At 42.0% G+C, this 22,020-nt stretch overlaps 1 protein-coding gene across 3 annotated transcripts; it reads right to left on the bottom strand.

Annotated features, from left to right (window-relative positions):
• Window positions 1-956: 956 nt before the first annotated feature.
• PASK (PAS domain containing serine/threonine kinase) lies at window positions 957-21,806 on the bottom strand. 3 transcript variants are annotated; one of them, XM_056358037.1, is made up of 18 exons: window positions 21,689-21,806; window positions 21,056-21,259; window positions 19,728-19,963; window positions 18,592-18,762; window positions 17,100-17,240; window positions 16,387-16,521; window positions 15,441-15,734; window positions 14,910-15,072; window positions 13,246-13,420; window positions 10,739-11,622; window positions 9,902-10,101; window positions 7,867-8,034; window positions 6,956-7,081; window positions 6,244-6,378; window positions 4,505-4,704; window positions 2,889-3,022; window positions 1,729-1,875; window positions 957-1,525 (listed from the first exon to the last, which is right to left on the bottom strand). In XM_056358037.1, the coding sequence occupies exons 2-18, from the start codon at window positions 21,225-21,227 to the stop codon at window positions 1,329-1,331; spliced, it is 3,678 nt and encodes a 1,225-aa protein (XP_056214012.1). In that variant the 5' UTR covers window positions 21,228-21,259; window positions 21,689-21,806; the 3' UTR covers window positions 957-1,328. The 3 variants fall into 3 exon arrangements, with proteins under 3 accessions (XP_056214012.1, XP_056214014.1, XP_056214013.1); XM_056358039.1 differs by lacking the exon at window positions 21,689-21,806 and having other exon boundaries at window positions 10,739-11,086; window positions 11,183-11,622; window positions 21,056-21,594; XM_056358038.1 differs by lacking the exon at window positions 21,689-21,806 and having other exon boundaries at window positions 9,920-10,101; window positions 21,056-21,594.
• Between the last annotated feature and the right edge of the window lie 214 nt (window positions 21,807-22,020).

Genomic DNA, 22,020 nt, shown 5'->3' with positions numbered 1-22,020 from the left:
GGGGGCTGCAGGGGCCTGAGCGCCCGGCTGAGCCGCGCAGACCTGCGGCAGCAGCGGGACAGACCCACCGCACTTGCCCCACTGCCCTCCCAGAAGCCCAGTCCCGGCCGAGCCACTCACCACGCAGGCCTGTTGCCCACACCTCAGTATTGGGAACTGGTTAAAATCCTCTTTATTGAATCTATTTCTTTTTCCCCGCTGCCTTTGCCTCATCAAAACCAAGGGCTATAGAGAGGACGGTGAAACCGATATAAGGACGAGCAGCATCCTGACCTCCTGCCGCAGCGGGAGGCTGGGTAAGGAGCCCAGTGTAACAACACTCAGGAACAGCAGGCCTAGTAAGCCAAGCAGCCTTTATTGCAGCGTTGGGGGCAGCCCCAACATAAGTGCTCCAACAACCTGGCAAACTTTTAGAGACTATGTACCATGAAGTTATACATACTCATAAAATTTCTGTGAACTCATTTACATACACATGAGATTTCCTGGAACTCATTACTATATGCAAATGTCTGGTCTGCACGCACAATCATCTTCCCTGGTGGTCTTTGGGTGGTCATTGGAGTCTTCAGATGAAAGCTTCTAGTCTTGTTTACTGCGTCCCCTGACTGACCTTTACTTCTGCGCAAACTCAGTTCTGGGATCAGTAGACCACAGCCTGCCCGATTACTGTTCCCATCCTCTTGTAACTTTCTCATCTCTGTGGTCCTGTGCATCCCTTCTCAAGATCTGCGTTGTCTACAGGGAGATTATCACCCCTCATCTCACCCCCATCCCTTATCCTACAACCATCCCAGCCTCTAAGTACCTAAGGTATTTACAACTACAACATCTTCCTTGGGTTTGGGGCCTTAACACTTTCATTACAAAAAAAAAAAAAGGGGGGGGGCAGGCACCCCCCATCCTGCAGCTGCATCTGGTTCTGAGGCCTCTTTGTGCACACAAACTCCAGCCCACAAGGAGACAAAGGCATTTATTCATTTAATTTTCAGCAAGAGTGAAACTACACATAAAAAGTAAATCCAGCCCATAAAAATATAGTTACAAATAATTTAAAGATGACATTAAAATCTTTGCCTCACAACTTTAAAACAGATCCTACATAAGAACAATAATAAATGCTTATTAGCAACAAGCTTTCCTAGAGGAAATCATGCCCAGGCCAAGCAGCTCAGGGCTGCCCTGCCTACCGCTTGGTGCCAGCCACCAGATCTGTCTGCAAGAGAGAAGCAGTAGCAATCTTCCCATGAGATGGAAGCGCTTACAATTAATTCCTGTTGGTTCTTGAGTGACTGTCTGTGTCCTGCAGTAGGGGAGTTACCACTCCGTTAGTAGCGCTGCAGAGAAGGACTGCAGCGACTTCCCATGCCCGAGCCCTGGCACTCCGCAGCCGCTGCTCCTTCCCGGCGGGGAGCTGCACGCTCGCAGTCAGAAGTGTTCAAGCACGGCTCATTCTCCACGTGAGGAGCCAGGAGCCTGTCTTCGTGTATGCACCCACCAGAACTGTTTCTGAATCTGCTGCTTTCTAGGGAGAAAGACAGACAGCGAGGGGTGAGCCATAGGTCCAGCTGGCCGACAAGTGTGTCATCAAACTGAGCACATTTGGCTATTGGCGTGTGCCCGATGAGCGGTATCTCGCTAACCACAGCTCAGTCTTCTCTTATAAATCATTCCCGTGTGCTTGGTGGGACCCAGGTGAAGGAGAAAGCCTTCAGAACAACATCTCACCTGTCTCAGCAGACACGTATACCTCTTCCCAGGTATAATCACCCAGGTTCACAGGCTGCTTCAGCCAATGATCCTCTGCTAACACTGTGAGAGTTGTGCGCCGCTCCGGAACAGGATGCAGAAGCCCAGCCATGATGTTCATGAGACCTGGGCAGAGAGAGTATTAAGAGGAATGCCTCAGGCTGTATTTTAGGCATGCTGGGAATGCAAAACACACTTCATATTCCAAAAAAGTGAAGATTTTTAGTAACAAATCCTCCCTGCTAATCCCTTGTGCAGTACCTGTTCTACCAGAGTCTTAGTCACATGAGCTCTGCTCTGGAAATGATCTGACATTTCCAGGTTGTGAAAACAGAGAACGGGGCGCAGAGTTAGGACGCCCAGGAGGACAGAAGTAGAAACAAAGGCCAGCGCGGCAAGCCTGACTTGGTGCTTCCAAGCCCAGTTCTTGTCCTGCAGTCATCCTGTGTTTGATCTGCGATTAAAGGTGCACTCAGGGTTCAGGGAAAGCTTCAAGAATCTACCAGCCAATTGCAGCACCCTGCTTTACAACCATAGCGCTCCTAAGGACCCCAGAGAATTTGTTGATGAAAGTTTCTTTAGCCTAACATGCCATTAGTTTTCTATGCCTCCAACAGAAAACAGCCAGTGTATTTTTCCTGTAAGGTCAAGCCACACAATTCATTCAGAAATTATACATTAACACATTATCATCTGTCCCAAAAGTGACGTGGCATTCATTGGCAATAGTGAGATAAAACTTGCCTTAGTGTTACAAGACTGCCATGACTGATCTTAAAGTTCTTTACGAGAGTGAACCTTCCCGTCAGGCATTAGCTGTTCTGATTTTCTCAGATATAAACCTCACTGACGCTTGACAAGCTAGTAAATTGAGTCATCATAAAAAATGGGAGGCCTGGAATTTGAAACTAATGAAATATATGGCAGATAGCTGTATTCATTGCAGGCATGAAGAACTGCAGAACTTACCTGAAAAGGACACCTCGGCTAACTCTGCTTCAGTGAGCAGCTTTAAAAATCATTGCTGAGCACATTTGGAAGCATTTTTCCAGCCTTCCCCTCTATTTCTGGAGAATAAATACTGCTCATACTTTCCCAAGAGATCTGCATCTTTAGAAAAACAAATGGGAAAAATTTACCTTTTGACACAGGCCAAGGAGGATTCAGGACAGCTGCCATGGTCTCCTCCAGCTCACAGAAGGGATTCTCTCCAAATACCAGGGTATACAGCGTGACACCAAGTGACCACATCTCCAGCTCAGGGCCACAGTACCTATGCAGATATAAACCTGTGTAAACTCAGACTGCAAATACATAATTGTGTGCTAAATAAAGTAAAAAGAAAACAGGCAGTTGATAGCCCTTGTTTCCAATTTTTATTTTAACATAGGAAGCTTCAAGACTTCTAATAAGGTTCTCAGTGTTTTTGAGAAGTCTGTACTATCCTTCTCCCTGAAAGAAAAACAACCAAAGAATAAGAATGGCCAACCAGTTTTGGTTGATGAGTATGTATAGTATGCAACTAGACTTCCACATGGATAATCTGGTGACGAGAACTTAAGCCACCTCCTTCTTCACCGTAAGCCAAAACTATCAAGTAAAATATTAAGTGGAATCCTTATCTTTTCCCATCCATTTCAAAACAAAAGTTATGTGGAAATAAATACTATCTAGATTTCATCTAAGAAAAAGGGGAAGTTTCTCCACACAGTAACAGGCTGAATTCCCAGGGCAGTGCTGCTTCATCTTCCATCTCATTACCAGCAGGAACTTCCTCTCCATCTTGCATTGCTTCTGCCCCACCCCCGGTCCCTGTCCCCGTTTAAGAGGAGCTGCCTGAAGGAGCCATGAAAACAGCTGTGAAATGGGAGCAAGATAATATATTGCAAGTACAATTAATGTTTGCCACCCTGTGATGGCACGGCTTCCCTCCAGGAGCAGGTATGACACTGTCAGCCTCCAGGTGAAGAGCAGTCAGAGAAGGAGAAAATCGGGGAAAAGACAGCTAAGATTTGGGCAGCACATCCAAGATAGCAGGAAGACAAGCTGCAAAGGAAGAATCCTTGAGTCCAGAGGAGCACAAAAATCAATGGGGAGATGAACACTATCAAACTGCAAAAGTTCATACAGGGAAACACATAGGGAAGAAGGGAAGAGACGAGCTGAGAGTGGGAGCAATACAAAACACAGACATGGTAAGGGGCAGATGCTATACAGCAATACTTGCTCATACCATCTCTCTAAAAGAGCAGCTTTTGCTAGAGACCTATCAGCACGTTCATACACAGGTATGAAGAGAAGATTAGCAAGCTGATGTACATATTACATATTACAAAAGATTAAGGAAAAGGGACACATTCAAGTCACAATACAACTCATCTAGACTCTTCTATCAGGCTGGAAATTAAAATCATAGGCTTGTTCTTGAACTCAGCTCTGCAGCAGGACAGACAGGAGTTGCAAAACACCTGACCAGAACAAGAAAGCCAGTCAACAGACTCGGTCAGAAACACTCTGTACATATTCAAGCCTTTACAAGTAATTTCTGTCACTGCAGTGCCCAACTTTATACACATTCAAACCCTTACAAGGAATTTCTGTCAGTGTGGTGCCCTAAATCTTGCTGCAGTTTTCTGTGGTTAGATAACTCTAGCAAGAGTACCAATGGCAATGCAGCTTGGCTTCTCTGTTCCAGCCCTGCACATACGTTTTTGGTGCAATGGACACAAAAATTACTTTCCAGAGGGTTACATACGGTTTGCCAGACAGCACTTCTGGTGAGCAGTATTCAATTGTCCCACAGAAGGTATAAAACAGTTTGCCAGGTTCCAGGTAGGCAGCTGAACCAAAGTCTACTAATTTGATTGTGAAATCTTCAGCAATGACAATGTTTTCATCCTTGATGTCTCTGTGAAGGATGTTTCTACAGTGGAGGTACCCAACAGCTGACACAAGCTGATAAAGGAGGAAAGAATTAGGTGTTACTACACAGAGGTGTCCTTCTGGATAATCTGCGTGGCATCACAGAGACACATCTGACAGCCACACTTTGGCTTGTTTTGACACTATATAAACAAGATAGATCCCAATTTCGGTAACTGGAAATGAACTCAGGCATGCCTGTCAGCATTGCTGCAGTGGGTGTTGCAATGCTCTTGGGAGAGAGACTTAAAAAAGCCTTTGCTTTCTTTCCTCTCACAAATGTGCAGGAAAAGGGTATGCTGTAGTCACGATGCCCTTGTTTTTTTGGTTAGAAGCATAAGCGCTTACTGTTACAGTTCTGCAGGTTACTCTATTTTTATCCCAGCTTCATCTGGAGGATCATTACACTCATTTGGAAGATATTACTGTGTGCCTCTGATACTGCAGGATGACAAAGCATTTAAAAGTGAAGATTGGTATAAATAATACAGTCACTCCTAAATTCCATTCTTCTTTCTGCACGATTCATGCTTTAGTGTCATAATTAAGAATACCATCAAAATTATATCACCTTGGAGACAATCGTGATCCCTACCGCAATACATTCGAGCAAGAAAAACAGATGGCTGAGGGAGAAAAGTTTCTATTTATACTACAAAGCTCCCTCTGCAGAGAAATACTGTAGAGGTCTGAAGTAACAAAGCACCCCTACCAGCTCAGGGTTGGTTTAGGAAAAGGGCTTACCTGTCAGAAGTTTAAAGGGACCACTGACTGCAATTTGTGAATGCACACTGCACAGCAGACACAGAGAAGGTGCATCACTTTGGTTACCAGCTTCCCTCAGCACTCCAGTGAGAGGAGTGTGGACACAGTGGTGGGTTACCAGGTGCAAAGTAATTCTTGAATACCTTAGAGCAAGGAATTTACTCCAGAACATGTGAGGGGGAATTACTTGGGGACTACTGTTGCAGTTAACTCAATGAACAAAGGACAACTCAGCTCTCAGGCAAGCTCCTGACTCACAGTAAACTACTTTGAGTTATTTTGCATTATGCCACGTTAAAATCCAAGATAACTTCTTGATTTTAAATTCTTTAAAAAGAGGAAAGCCCTTTACTACCACAACAAATCTAAACCAAGCACTGACCTAAGTGGAAGTGTGGCTTTTAGTGAGGCTTGGGGCAATTTCCATGCACTTTCCTCCTCCCACAGCAGAAGCGTGACTGCTGCGAGATGAATGGGCGTCCTGGTGACAGGTAGTGTGTGCTGCCACAATCACAGGCAAAGAGGTGATGGCTCTATAGGAAATCCTCCTATGAAATAAGGTCCTCTAAAGGTTTCTTTGTTACAAGTCTCTAGGTAAACCTTAAGAAGGTTTCTACCGGTAGCATTTCAATTAGCTAGAAATGAGCTCTACAGAATAACGAGGAAAAGTTCTGCAGGTATTGAGCATGACTCTGATTCAGCACGCCTACTGATTAGCCAGGAATTCTTTTGAGTGTAAGAGGATCCTTGTTCTTAAATTAACCAAATCTTTCCTGCATGTAGCAGCTGTACATTCCCAGCTCTCACCTGTCTGAATATATAGCTCGCTAATGGCTCATCCAAGTTGGGCTGATTATCAATGAATGTAAAGAGATCCAGACCAGACCCATGCTTCTCCATCACCAGCTGGAAGAAGTGTTCATTTTCAAATACGTCCAGCACCTATAAATAACAGACTTTTTTATTCATGTGCTTCATCTTAAAATTGCCTTTTTTTTTTTTAAACAAACACTGCTCTCCTCTTGGAGATTTAATCAACATGTATTATAATCTTTGAAGTCTCATTTCACGGAGCACAAATCTTTCTTGAAAAAAAGAGCATAATTAAAAAGGAGAGCAGAATTGAAGCCAAGAGGAATTCTCTCTCTGGGGAAAAAAAATCCAAACCCCAAACCAAAAAGGAGGAATCAAGATACGTATCCAGATTACGTACAGAACTAGTACATGGTCAGATGTAACATCATACTTCCAAGATACGCATCCTATCATCTTGAAATAACATACAGGCTTTTTTTCTGTCAAGTTACACCTTCAGATCTATGTTTGGTGTAAAAGTGTCAAGGCAAACGACAGTCTGCTGTAATATACCCTCCAAAACAAAGCAGGATTCCTTTCTTTCCTGAAAACATAGATTTAATACAGGACAATTCCTCACTCCTGAAGAGGAACGTGAGACACCAAGTACTCAAACGAACCATACAATGCAGTTCAAACTACATTCCCTCTGAGTTCACTGTACCTTAATGATACTGGGGTGCCGCAGCTTCAACAGGATTGCAATTTCTTGCGTAACTCTCCCTCGATCAGGATCATCTACCCAGCAGTCCTCAAGCACCCTCTCCTTCCAGATGAACTTTACGACAACCTACACAGAAAACAGCATTCAGCATCACCTGCAAAAGCATGGTTTTAAGTGTCTGGTAAATTAATTTCCAGGGAAAATGTTAGTGATTCATATTACTAGAAGGACAGAAGCAACCCAATGTGCATTGCTTATAGTATATTTAAACATATTTAAATTAATTTAGTCCTAGAAGCCAAATGATGCACAGAAATGGAATGTATTTATTTTCTTTTTATTGATGCTCTGAATTCCAAAGGCTTTGCCAGGCCAGCTCTCTTATCAACCCAATTACAGCAGTGGTGACTTCTGGCATAGGGGTACAGAGGAGGGAAATTGGCACTTAACATCCATGCAGAGAAACACCACAGCTTGCCTCTCAACACCCAAAATACTTCTGCTGATAAAAAGGAGGGTTTCATAACCTCAACATGTCTAGTCCACATTCTTGAGTCATGGCACGATAAAGACTTTGAAGTTTGTAATTTTCTTTAGGAACAGAAGACTAAAACCTGTCACTCTGTTAAGCTTAATGTATACTTCTTTCAACACGTTAAATTAGCTTACATGGTCAGACTTACTCTGTGCCTGTTGTCTTGGGTAACGGTCATATACTACATCAATGCAAATATTTTCCTGTTCTGTTTCCATGAAGTCAGTGATTTCAGATTTTTGTTTAAACAAAGGAAACCCCCAAACTACCAAACAGCCACTTTTAATAGTGTAGTATTGACAGAATATGTACACACTAACTTTCCAGTTTTCATCCTAAATAGTTATTGCAAGGAGATCTAAAAGAAACATTTAACCTCCTGGTGATCTTTCTTGCTCCTGGCAGTCCACACAAAGCCAAAAGACCCTTTGCCAATTAGACTGAGAGTGTTGTAATTTTTTGCGTACTCTCCCTCACACGCCCTTAATCCTGCAAGATCTTCAGCTCTTCGAGAATTCTCAAACAATGAAGTTGATCTGATGGCCTAGGTATAGATAAAAAAGCAAAAAAAAATAAAGCAAGCCACAAAGTAACATTTATAAAATCAAGTAAATAATGACGAGAAAGTACACATCTGCAAGAATAGCTGAAAGGAGTGATCTTTGTTTCTGACAGCAAGAACTGCATGTTGATGTAACCGTCACAGTATGAGACAAATCAAGTCAACAGTCAGCATTCAGCAGCTATAAATACTGCTTAATTCAGAGAAAGGTAAAGAAAACAGAAGCATATGCACCTTAGATGTTCACACAAAATTCTCTGTGCCAGTAGGATAATGAATTCATTGTGGTCTATCACCAAATGGTAATTTTATTTGATGAATAAGAAGTAGGTTACTTTCAATGTTGTAATTTTTCCAAGTAAGTGTATTCTAGATGGACAGAATTTAAAAGGTGCTGCTTTAAGCCTTGTCTATAAATTTTGCAATTTCTGTTTGCCTCAGTAAATCTAAAAAGATTTCATTTATAAAAGATATTAAATTCCCAGTGTTTTCCAAACTTTCTGGTAAAACAGCATTTTACTTCTGTAGATTGGTCTCTCAGTAGACATGAAGAGCAAACAAGTTTGAAGTAAACCCTCCTAAATTTTAACACCCCAGTAAAATTCCTAATAAGCAAACAATACATGCCTTCCTACCAAGGCCTGCAACACTGCATGAGAAATTAAACATAACAGAAGTTTTTCTCGCTCTGAGGACAGGGTTGGGATTGTTCGTTTTGGGGATTATTAGGTTTCTCCACCAAAGATGGCATCTAAAATGCGTGATCACAGAACATCTTTATGACATACACAGTATGTCATACTGAGAGGAAACACAGCAAATCTCATGGGGACATTTGTTTTGAATAATGAAATTTGAAGTTATACATGAAACAATCAGAACTGCTTATATTTTGACATATGCATGGAAGATAATTTTTTGAAAGGAAAACAAGAGCCACCTTACTACTTAGCTCTCAAAAGTCTCATCAAAAAATACTCCAAATAGGAGGTTTTGCCAATAGCCAAGCTTTTCATTCAAATACCTACTTTATCTTCCAGCTCACTAATTAAAGGCAAGGCAGGGGAGGGAAACTACATGTCTAATTTGCAGCGCATTGCATTAAGCAACAGCTTCTTGCAGTGCCAGTTTGGAACTGTCACCACTATACACATTACACATGCGGTATCTAAATATCTAGGTAATTCTCTGTTAAGGTCATTATAAAATCCAGCTATGTAAAGATCTAAGAAATGCACAGATTTATTCAAGGGATCTAGATCATCACCATTACCTATTTCAATTGATCAAAAATACTATTTTCCTCTACAGCCTTGGTCAAAGTCCTGTCAGTTTTACATTCCACTACTAACCAAAAGCAGGCCTGAGCAGTTCTGTGTTCGGGTTTGACAGCACTGACATGTACCTACTGCTCAGCTGTGTGGTGTTAGCTTTCTATACACCATCCTGAATGCAGCCTCTCAGGAGGCAGCTAAAAACTGCAGGTTTCTTTTGTTGACACAAGTCAGTCAATGGAAGTTTTCAACCTAATATTTCCTTTCTAAATAACGTTGTGTCATTGGTGCCAGTGTGATTAGATTGCTGCAAACTTCTATTGTAGATGTACTTAAACCAGCCTAAGGACAAATTTAAAATTAGGTGCTTTCATTGTACTACACCAAGACAAACACACGCTACCAGAAATGTTACAAAACAGCAATCTGAAATATTTCTTTTGACATAAAACTGGTGAAACAAAGTAACAGCAATATCCATCCACCACCTCACAACATTATTTTAATCTGAAAATCTTTTCAACTTTAGCTTCAGCTTAACAGTCAAACAAGGAGAGAAATGCTCAATATTATACCATAGTAGGATTTCTTACTTCTCCAAGACTATTTGTGGAAAGATCGGCAATAGAGTCAGCAGAGCTTGCTAGACTGGAAAGCAAAAGCTGAGTCTTTGCTACCACTTCCTTCTGGCTCTGTAGAAGGTCTTTCACCACCCAGACACAGAAAAGTACGGTAGGGTCCTGCAGCTCTACCTGTTTCACTTCAAAGAGTATACCTGTAGAAACAGGTGAGGAAGTTAAAATGGTAGAATGAAACTTTAGTGTTGAACCACAGACAGTTTAGCTCAAAATTCCGAGTTCTTAAAGTGAATTACTCCATTATTTATTTGGGGAACACCTACTCAGCAAGGAATCATCTGATGGGCTGACAACAGCACAGCTATTACTTGGCAGCTACCCCCATAGTTCCCAACCCCCTGCAGAAACTTGTCAGTGCCCAATTGTGATTATTAATCTCACATTGTTATTCTAAATTACAAAAAATCAGGAATTTTATACAACAAGCCACTGAATCCAGCTGAAGGAGTGAATGAAATACATTCCATTACACAATTTTCATACAAGTCTGTTCAGGAAAAGTTATCAGGTTCAAATTTTTTAATTGTGCTTTAAAAATATTTCTGACTATTCAGTCTGGATTAATTTCTTAGTAATTTTGTATTTTATACCACCTGCTTTTCTAATACCCCCTGAGTAGACTTAAATACAATTTTATCTTCTAGATGCTAGAGAGCTTCTTCCTTCCTCTCCACTGTGAGCTTCTAACCAGAACTGTCTGCCTCCTGCAAAAATGTAGGTGAAAAAGAGCACCCCTCATTAATTTTGGGAAGGGGAGAAACAGGTTTAACTTACTTAATTGTGAACCATCTCTGTGACGGCAATTCCCAGTGTAGCTGCCTTCCAGAATCTCCAAGGTCAAAGGATCTGCTGGATTCAGCCTTCCTTCTTGTCTCACCGGGGTCGATGTTACTTTTATCGCCATATTTTGCTGGCCATGCAACTGACAGTCTTCTTGAGGACTACCTTTGCCCTTCAGTATGTTTCTGTTGATGTTGTCACCCATGGGCTCTTGTACAAGAGTTTCTGGCTTCTCAAGAAACACTTTTGAGGATTCTTCAGAGTTTTCTAAATGCCTTTGGGAGGCCAGCAACCCAGAACCATCTTCTACAGCAACACCATTCAACAGATCCTTTTCTTGCCCTGTTGAAAAGGCACTGTTACTTGGAGTTCGCATACAGTCCACAGCTGAGTCTGCTGCATTAGAGAAAGATGTTCTTACAGGAGCTGCAGTAATACCTGAACGATTGTCGGAGTTCCCCTTGACATCAGCATTCAGATTCAGTACCTCAAGACCACAGCAAACACAGTTCAGCTCAGTGTCTGATTCTTTAACATCTTCAGAGGTTGTGGCAACTCCTGGTGCAGAAGCACTGCAACCCATTTTATTTCCTGAGCAAACATTATGGATAGTGTGTGTTCCGTTTGCAAAGAAGGATGAAGCATCATTTAGCAGGCAGTTTTCAACAACAACGTGCTCAAGGCTGGCATGTTTTGCATCATACAAGTTTGGTTTTGACAACTGCCCTTTAACCATGTGGCTTTGGAAGTCTTGTCTGCAGTCCACTGTGGTCCCAGACCACGGCTCATCTATTGTCGGTGTTCCAGGTGAGTTACAAGTAACATCAGAAGGCAGCTTAACCAGGCCATAGGATGCAGTACCTAGATTGTCTTCTAGCCTAGAACAGACAACAAGGCAACATTTACTGAAGAAGCCTGTCCCCAGGCATCAGTGTGGTGCTGATGCTTCAGCATTTCATATGGTAACCTACAGATATGCTGACAATTTACTTCCTTGAGTTCTTGACGATGAACTTGTAACTGGTTAGACAAGACACTAGTGTCACTGGCATTTCAATCTTAGATGCACCACATACTGCACTGTCACTGCTTCTTACTAGAATCTTCATGTTCTGACTTAAACCCAACTGTTCTGAATCAAATGACATGGGAGAGTGCCTCGCAGAGGGTTTGAGAATTATTTGATCCTGCAGTTTCCACTGTTCTACGCTGTTCCACTGCTCTGATTCTGTCAAGCCAAGTGTCAGGGTAAGACTCTCTATGGTGGGCTGACAGTCCATTGGTGGCAATGCTGTCTTCACTGCAAGGATTCAAAGTTATTAGTAATATAATGATGACAAAAGGATGAGAAAACCATCATACTGCATACCACCCGTTCTTCTGTTACTATGGTCACTATTTAAAACATGCACTAATTGTTTTATTCTAAAGTTTAAAAGAAAAAGGCAGAAAGCTGTTGGCACAGGCATCCAAAATCCTAATAAATTCCATCTTGACCAAAGAAGAGCAGGTACACTCAAATGGCACTCTTTCCCTATGGATTACTTCCTTCTCTAGCTTAATTTCTAAATATAGATCATTTACCACAACAAAAAAAACCATACATGCGGCAGGATACTTACAACCCTGAGAACAGAAGATCCCTTGTCTGTCCAACAGAAGATGGATGTCCCCATCCATCAATGTAAACATGGTTCAACGAAGCCCATACCACAAGGTATTTTACAAACATTTCTATTAGTGCAAATGCAGAGTAGAAAAAACAATCCATGCAGCAGAGCACTTACAATCCAAGTATGATGTGAGAGACATATCCAGGAGAGGACAAGGAAACAATGAGACTGTCAGTCTCCTTAAAAAGCAACAACAACTGTGCGGTAATAGTTTATATATTAAAATGGGCAGTAAATATTTTCTGAGGGTTAGAATTGTTAACGTGGAAGGCTTCAAATTTGACTTAAGATAAACTATATGCATCATATAGGTACCTGTGCAGAATTTCTGACCTTGTAACAGGAAAAAGACCTGGAAATGTACAGTAAAAATGGCTGAAGTAACACAGTACCCTGTTTTAATGGATGACCTGCCAGTTACACCAAGCACTGGAAGGAATAACATTTAGAATTCATTCCAGGTAACCTGGCTTCAGCATAACACCAGCTGGCAGATATCACAGGAGATAAACATCCACTGTTTCTGATCTAGCAAGCATAGAGCCTAATTACTTTCCCTAATCTGGGTGAAGTATTTAGTCCCTTTAGAGATGGAACCTCTGTAACTTTACAATTGTAGGTTGTACAGATCTAAACAAAAAATCTGAAAGTAGGCAAAACACAATCTGTCTTGCAAATGGTGCTCAGATTCTGAAGAGAGCAAAATGTGGAAGGCTCTTGTTACACCTTCCCACAGACATCACAGAGGTGAAAAAACAGTTTTTGCTGGCGATTACCACCACGGCTCTTCATTTTTCAAAGTGAATATGCAGTCTGTGAAATGCCTACCTGTTAGAAGGTGTGGATACCATTTCAGGAGGTGAGGGAGTAGAAAAGAAGTTAGTCCCATTCTTTTGTTTAGTCTCGTCATGTATTAATTTGTTATCTTTGTGTCTATGTTTCAATTTCTGCTCTTCATCTCTTGAGGGTAGGCTTGCCAAAGATGCAGCCAAGAAGCTGCTGTCTGTACCAAACAAGAAATAAAACGATACCAATTTCATCTTTTATGTTTAGGCTTCAGAGACTACAGTGATTAAAAACGATCTTGGAACTGCCTTGGTCTATCTCAACCCTATGGAACTGAGTATAAAAGATGTGGTTAAGGCAAAGTGGTCCAAATATGAGCACTCCACTCTACTGGAGAAATCCACTCCATTCACCTGAGAAATCATCACATGCAGGAATCTAATTTGCTAAAATTTGCATTCCTATCAAAGCTCTTGGACATGTATTAGCCTTCTGGGTTAGCTACTGGGATTGAAGTTAAGAGACCTAAAAAAAAGGCCAATGACTGGAATTAAAGTGATCATACAAATTGCAGCAGGAAAAAAAAAAAAAAAAAAGCCCAAAACACACATACATTCCCCATTTCAAACACTTAAAATGAAAAGGTTTAGACTGCACTTACATAACTCACTGAAACTGCAAGACAAAGAAGTATACAGTCTAAACATTTAAGAGAAAGATTAAGACAAAAACTACTTTCCTTCCCCAGTGGCAACAGATCAAAAGTGAAAAACACAGGTTTGCAAAGTGAAGTAACCCAAGTATTGTTGCTGCAGAAGGTGGCAACGAGTGAACAAATCTAGATTCAGGTCTAGAGCAATCCTTCCACTTAGTAAAGGCTGAATGCCAACAATGCTTCCTCACTAAAGAACTGAATTAGATTCACTCTTGGATTAGAGGCATCACTTCACCAAAAAATTACCTAAGAAACTGCACACTGTCTACTAACTCTTCTTTGTTCCAGTAGTGTGCATTGGTTTCAATGCAGCTGTGCATTTCTTAGCAAAGAGAAAAAGAAAATTGGAAAAAAAACCAACAACAAAGGAGACAAAACCAGCACAAAAGATCTCTTGCAATACAGATGGAAGTATGGACTTGTGTTCTCTGCTATGGGCAGCGCTAGCTGGAAAAACAGATTTGGAGACATGAAGCTTTCTTGCTTCTGCTTATTCCTGTTACGTTCAGCGAAATATAATTTTGATAAATTATTTGTAAATGCGGCAATCTGCATCAGAAGACTATGTGATGCCTCCTAACTGAAACATCACAGCAACATGACATTGAATATTAACCAGCAACATGAGACAATTCAGAAGAATATTAGTATTTTCCCTTAAAAGAGTAGTCCTAAGTACAGCTCTGCAGCAATACTGTCACAAATGCTATATTTTACATGCCTTAAAATACTCAGAGATCCTAACAGGGGAGGGAGGGACAGGGAAGTGCTTGTTAAGTACAAAGCATTCTCTATTAACAGCGTAGTTTCCAACTTGGGCATTCAGTTTCATCTTCTTAGCAACAAAGAGAGAAACACAACCTTAAGTGAACAATTCTGTTTACCTTGGGTTATAGTGGAAATCCAATTTAAAACCTGCATGGAGGTGCATTACATTTACAAAGCATGCTCCCGTGTTCATAGGCAAATCTCTCGCCTCTCATTATTTTACCTTTGTCACAGCAGCCAGAGCCATTTGTATGGCAGGCAGTAACACCTTCAAAGATGCACTCACTCTCTGTCCCTCTGGAGTCGTCAAGAGGAGGTAACAGCAAAGAACAACCGCTGCTTCTCTCCATGTTGTTATAGAAACCAGGGATCAGGAACATAATGTTCTAAAACACAGAACAAAACCTTATAAAGCTGAGCTGGCTCTCAAAGGTTGGGGGCAAATGCTAAGAGTCCATGTTTGTGAACCTGATCCTCATGGATAGCCAGGCAAAAGTGATCAACATGACTATGGAGAACATGTATGTGTGCAGCTTGCTTTAGGCTACTTGAAATCCACACCAGCTCCTCAGCAGTGCAAGACTTCGCAATTACAACAAGGGAATCTGCATATCTTACAGCTTACTCGCTGAATACGCAGAACACAGAGGTTTTGTGACAGACAGGAAGGAGTGTAAAAGATGACTTTACAATTCCAATGGATATGCTGGCAGACACAGCAGTCTTCTGGGAGGAATTAAAACTCATATCTTACCTTTCCCAACAGTTCTTTCTTCTCATAGCCAAACAGCATTAAAGCAAAACTATCCTTGATGCCACAGATGGTTCCATCTGACTGGACAGTAATAAGACCACTGATGGTGGAGAAAACCACAGCTGTAGCAGAGTAATGACCGCCTGTGAAAGTGCCAACTTCTTCCGTCTGCAGAACACCATCTTTCTGTTCTGCTACTTGGCTCTCCTCCAGAAGGCTTACTTGCAGCTTTAAACTGAGAGGAAACATGTTACCCTCTCTGGACTGGCCTACAGCTTGCTGGATCCTGAGGTTCTAAATTAAAGCAAAAAACAAAAACCAGATAGAAAACCTCTAACTAACCAAATGTTTTTGTTTTATTTCAGTATTCACATAAAATTACACAGGAACATCCTCTGGAAAAAGGAGCAGAAAAAGAAAAATGAACCAGTCCTGTGAGTATCAAAGTGAACAAAGTCTGGTCTTCTAAGGATTTGGAATCCAGTGTTGAATATCCTGATGACGAAACCAGGCAAGTCCATGCTGCCGCTTTTCAGCAAACAAGGCTTTAGTAAGGCCTCTTTCAACTACCTAGCTGCCTGTTTTCATTTGCAAGATTTGGGTATTCTTTAGTTTCACTCCTCAGACAGACATGACTGAAACAGACTAAAGAATTCAAAATAATTTTAGGGAGCTGACATAGACAGCATGTTTTCTTAAAAAGCCAGGACTGGAGAAAAATGTCTTTCACCAGGACAGATTCCACAGTGAGAGGTCAGGGTTTGGTTTCATTTTTAGTTAGGAAATACTCAGACAGCAGCTCCACAAGTAAGCAGCACACCCTTTTTCAGGAGACTTACACTTCTCTCTGAAAAGGCTTTCTTCTGTTATGTAAGGAGGGAAAACAGTGTGCACGTGTTCCAAATGGGAAGGGAATGGAAGAACCTGGCTGGTGCTTATACTATACCTTTGGGATTTTTTTGCCTAGAGGAGGTATCTGCACAGAAGGAATCAAGTCCTTTATGTGTAGCCCAACTACTTCTTCCAATGTTGGGTAGCCATGGAGATGTGCAAAAAGAAGGTCACATGATGTAATCTTTCCCTTGGGAAGAAAATTTACAGGACTATTTTAATTTTATCATTTTAGCCACAGTCCACTCAATCCTTTAACAACAATTTCTGCAAATATCTAAGCAAATGGCAAGAATGAAACTGCAAGTTTCATTCTGCAGTCTCTCTGTGGATACAACTAATTCAGTAAAAGCAGACATAGCATAATGCAATACTTCTCCAACATTGCCATGTAGAGCCTGCCCCTTGCCACAGGGGAGAGGCAGGGGAGTCCAACGAACTTCCCAGAACTTTTCCTCAGCAAGCTGATCCCTTCACAAGGGCACCCCTGCCATGAATAACCAACCCCCTGTAGAACTGTCACTGTTCAAGACTAAGATTTCCCCAGAAGACAGACAATGTATTTTAATGTGACTTGTCGAATATGTCAACATGAGCTTCATGGGAGATATATGCACAGGTCCTACACTGTGCAGTCCCAGTCTCAGTCAGTGCTATGTACACCTTCGTGTTCACAAACAGTACTGTGCCTACTGGCTTTTAGACATGTTCCATTCCCACAAACTCTCACAAACTGTCGTCTCATTTGATCATTAGGAAAACACTCACATCAACCCTGAAGGAAACAGAAGCTGAAAGTCTTTCAACTGGTTCCAGTACAACCACACAACACGGGTTCTCCTTGCTTCTTATTTTCCTCAGCCAGACGGAGACAGGGATCTTCTCGTTGAGACGGCCTACAATATCTACCTTTCCAGAGGATTCAGAGTTGTAGTCATAATTTACTAAGACTGTGGTTACTTCGCAAGAATTTCAAACAAGAATAAAATATTAAACCAAGATATCTCCCTGTCATTGTTAGAAAAATACTGTTTCTTGACTACTTACTAGTTTTTTATTGGAAGAAACATAGTGTTAAGATAGCGGTGAAAAAGTTTGCAAATAATTCATTGCTCATACACAAAATGTCATTGCTTTTGTATCTTCTCCCCCTGGTCACGAAGACTAAAGGCATTTCCTTCAGCATAATAAATGTGCCAATCCAATACCTTGTGCCAGAGAGAAATGCCTTTCAGAGATGCCTTATTTTTAAGGGCTGCCCCACGGTGCTAATGAATACTCCACGTTAGTAACATAGTTCTTACTTTCAGCTGCAAGAATAGCAGTTTAATTTCTTATGGGAGGAGATTCTTCTCAAATCAGAAAATGTTTATTCATCTTATAACCTGCCATGTTTCATATCAAGCTTTTTATCATTTTTACATGATCTTGATAGAATGGGTTTAAGAATTACGCAGTGACTCCTATAAAGTACTTGGAATAGCTGCAGCTTAGAATTTGTGCCTTTGTCAGACATTTAACTTTAATCCTGGATTACACAGAATCAAACTTAGATATTGCACCCCCCACCCCCCCATCCAATTGAGTAATAGGAAGATCAAGCTCTGAGATGCTGACACTTTCAGTATAAAAATAAAACACCAGGAAGAATATGAGCTCATTTTCCAAGTATCTGCTAGTGACAGCTCACAACAGCAGCAAAAGAAAATAATTTTGTGACGTTTCTCATGCAGTTCTCTTATAAACAACCCCACTACAGGCAAAGTATCAATTCTACTCTTTCGCACCAATTAGGGTGTTTTGGCACAGACATTTCACAGTATTTGACTGACTTGTAACTTCTTAATATTCACAATCCAGTTTAAGATAAATTTTCAAATAATTTTTAAAAGACCAGACAATCGGGAACTTTTCCTTAACAGGTTTTTCCATGTTAAGCAATTACAAATAAATGTATTTATTCTTTTTTATTATCTTTTTTTTTCCCAATCTGATGTCCTTTAGGTTCTGATTTGGTCAAGTCACCATGACTATAGAAGTTGGCAGCTGCAAGGCTCTCACAGCTGTCTCCCAAGCCATCTTTTGCCCTCTAAATTCTCAAATCTGCAAACTTTTAATTTAATTAGTTCTACAAATGAAATAATTGCCAAATGCCCACGAAGTTAAATATATCAGGAAATGATACTGAAAATGTCAAAACCAACCCAACCCCAAAACTCCAAACCAAAGCCTACAATAACTCCTTCAACATTTCACATACCACAGTTCCTGAAACCACCGGTGAACTTTCTTCTGTTTCTATGTACTCCTCACCCACTGCTTCCCATACCTCTTGACTGGATTTGGATATCAAGTGGGACAGCTTTTTACCAATGAGTTCCTGGCTGCTACACCCAAGCAGCTTGCAGGCTTTGTCATTAGCCACTAGGATCTAGAAAAGGAGAAAAAACCCCAACCAAAACAAAAGAATAAAAGCCCTAGGTTTTGTTAATAGATCATCATCTCATAGTGTTGCTTTAATGTCATTATAATATCCCTTCCTCTTGGTGGAAATGGGGTGGTTCTTTAAAATTTTGATTTTTTCAAAAACAGTTCACTAAAGCTTTATTCTAGGACATCCCTTTCCTACGCATCTTCTTGGTTAAGAGGGTTTGAGACATTGCTTTCCTTGTAGGTTTCCTGCTTTCTTTTAACTGTAAATGATTACACCCATGAAGGCAAAATCACCAAGTTGTATTTGCAAGCAAGGCCTGGGCAAGCCACAAAATTTTGCCCACAGCTGAAGGCAGGCAGTAATTCCACCAGCTATTGACATATTAAGCCTGTGTTACAGAGCAAGTCAGGATTATTTAATGCCTTTAAGGTGGGTAAGCCTGAGCTGTCAGTTCTAGCTAAAAGTGGCACAGCTCTTTCAAGTTTTCAGTACTCAGTTTTATATTAATTTACTCTCATGGCAGAAACAGAGAAATTCTCTCCCTCCCAGTGCAAAAAGGCATATTTACTGGGGCAGACTGAGACTTAGTGCCATCACAAACCCATCCCAGGGCTGGCACTTAACAGACAGAAGACCTGAAGCACATTCTGCTTTTCCTTTCTTCCCTCATGCCACTTCACAGCTCATTCTTCTTTATTCCTTTTTTCTGTTTGAAAAAAGATTCAAGACATCTGTGCTTCTGCTACTGTCTTGTATATTTTGCTAAGTACAACCTGCAATGGAAATAAATGTGTTGTCATTCTCCAGAAGACTACTGAGCTTGAGCAGACTATAAAATGCCTTCATGACGCTCTGATTGCCTGCAGATACACATAAGAATAACAGGCATTTTAGCCTGTCTGATGTCACACAACCTATACCAGTCATGGCCTGCTTAGTTTAGCAGTTACTACTGCAAATACCTCTGTTGTGTTGACATCCACAGTGAAGATGGCTTTGTTTGGATTGCGTGCAGCAGTTGAGAGGTGCTGGCTGGATTCCTCCACAGTGAGGGCATGCAAAAAGGAGCAAGAAGCAGAACTTCCAACAAAAGTGGAGCGAGAGGCAGAATCCCACCGAGCCCATGAGTTACCACTTTTGCTGGTACAAATGTTACGAGCTGCCAGTGAAGACAAACAGTAAGAGTTCCACTTCTCCCCTGTGAGAAGATAAAAGATCAGCTATGTAGCTGTAACAGTCTATGACAGGAGTATTAAGAGGAATGGATAAAAAAATTAGTTGTCAGCTGAAGCAACTTTCAAGTAGTCCCAGAATATACGCTTCTAGATTTGTAAAAAAATTACAAGAAAATACAAATCAATGAAACCGAAGAAAACAGAAACAATTCTAATAAACATATCTTGAATGACAGCCACTGGAACAATTAAACTCTGTCCATAGCCTAGAAAAACATTGCCAATATCCGTAAGATTCAAGCAGACTAGTTAACTTCTATTTTTCTTTAACTTTTCACTTAACAGATTTTAAAAGGGTTTAAAATCTTTCAAGTTAAAATTGAAACTGTTATTAAATATAATTTAGTAAGTGTTCAAGCTCTTGTTAAATACTGTATTAGTCGGAAGCCAGTTAATTAACTGCTCACAAGATAAGACACTAAAACACCTGAGCCCACACCTATGTTTTATGTCACACAATGCCAAGCGATTGTACTAAAATTTTCAAAGGTTCTGTTTGTAAAAAATGTTTCTTTGGCAAGTGGCATCAGCAGCCAAATGCCATCACTCCACTCCCAAAACACGAAGCAGCTTTGAAGGTTTAGCAGTACTCGAAGAAGCATCACGAACAACTCCTCACAAGGACATCTCTGCATTTATGCATCGCATACAGTATGAATATGCTCACCACAATAAAACAGGGAGACCAGTATCTGGACGCATTGTAAACTGCAAGGTTCTTCCCCTCCTAACAGAATCCAGCATAACAATATCTTTCTCCTCATTTGGGGATTTTTCATGGTTCAGATAATAATACAAGATGGAGGGCAGTCCAGTGGAAGCCAATAAAGGTTGCCCAGGGACAAATACAAGTGCAGAGCACCTATTCAGCAACACATCCCCTGTAAACTCTCCCAGCTTGCAGTAATCTATGGCTCAGAGGCTTACTGAACAAGCACTTTCTGACAGCTATTTATTGCTATTACCCCTAGGTTTGAGGGAGGGGAAGAGGAAGATCTGAAACACATCACCTTCACTGATGACACATGAGCTCAATCTCAAAATACGGTGCTCACCACACAGAGATGCTTTAAGCCGGCAGAGTTCAGAAAGCTGACTTTTCCTGCTTTTGCGGGCCCAGGGGTAGGATCTACTTAGCTTATCGGAGCTATTCAAGTGAGTAAGGACTAGGCCTACTGATGGAGGCAGAAGGCCCCCTTCAGAAGGGCTGTAAGCCTTGGCTGCCATGATCACGCTCTGGTTGCCTAGGGAGCCACCACCTGTAAGAGAAGCACAACAAATTCAGTCAGCCTTACAGCCAGGCACTACCGCTCAGGACGCTGGCAGGTAGCGATGTGTTCGAAGGCAAAGCATAGCCCTGTAAGTTATGGCAAGACTGCCGCTTGCTCTTGCGCGTCCTGATCAATGATCAACATTTGGCCTGTGGCGTTAAAGCAAAGCTGGCTCACGCTGGCCACCGTCCTGCCCGCGGGCACGGGATGCCCGTGACTGGCAGGACGTGTCCACCGTATTTCCGTAAGACCTACCAAGCACCCAGTCAGCACGTTCCTGCTCGCTTTAAAAGTGAAAGCTCTCGTGAGGAAGCAAGTGTAGCACAGCCTCCTGCCCACCCAGGGTGCCGCCCGCACCGCCCAGCCTCCCGGGGCTGCAGCCCCAGCCCGCCTGCCCGGCCCCGGCCCCGGCCCCACCAGGACAGCCACAGCCACCCCGCCGCTGCTCCAGGCGGCCGCCGCACCACCGGCGGGCGCGAGGAAGTAAGGGGCGGGACTCGGCAACAAGCGCCACCCAATAAGCGAAGGCAGCAAGAGAGCGGCACGGGGAAGAGCCAATGGAGTGCCGGCGCGGGAGGAGGCAAAACTGATCCGGAGTCAGCCCCGCGGCGCCCTCCGGCCTCCCCTTGCCCCACTGCCGCCAGCAGTGCCCTGCTTCGGGCCGCCGGCCCCAGGCCGCCCCGGCCGGTCTCCCCGCTCCAGCGGTGGAAGGCTACATCTCCTCCGCCTGATGGCAGCTATCCCCCCCA

Source organism: Falco biarmicus, chromosome 13, assembly GCF_023638135.1.
Source record: "Falco biarmicus isolate bFalBia1 chromosome 13, bFalBia1.pri, whole genome shotgun sequence".
Taxonomy (NCBI): Eukaryota; Metazoa; Chordata; class Aves; order Falconiformes; family Falconidae; genus Falco; species Falco biarmicus.
Note: the sequence above shows the minus strand (reverse complement) of the source record. Positions and strands in the feature narration are given on the sequence as shown.

Coding starts and splice junctions, on each gene's coding strand:
- PASK (XM_056358037.1), bottom strand. CDS start 21,227: ATGGCAGCCAAGGCTTACAGCCCTTCTGAAGGGGGCCTTCTGCCTCCA. Junction 6,379..6,955: donor GGCACCCCAGTATCATTAAG/GTACAGTGAACT, acceptor TGTTATTTATAG/GTGCTGGACGTATTTGAAAA. Junction 1,526..1,728: donor ATACGTGTCTGCTGAGACAG/GTGAGATGTTGT, acceptor CTTTCTCCCTAG/AAAGCAGCAGATTCAGAAAC.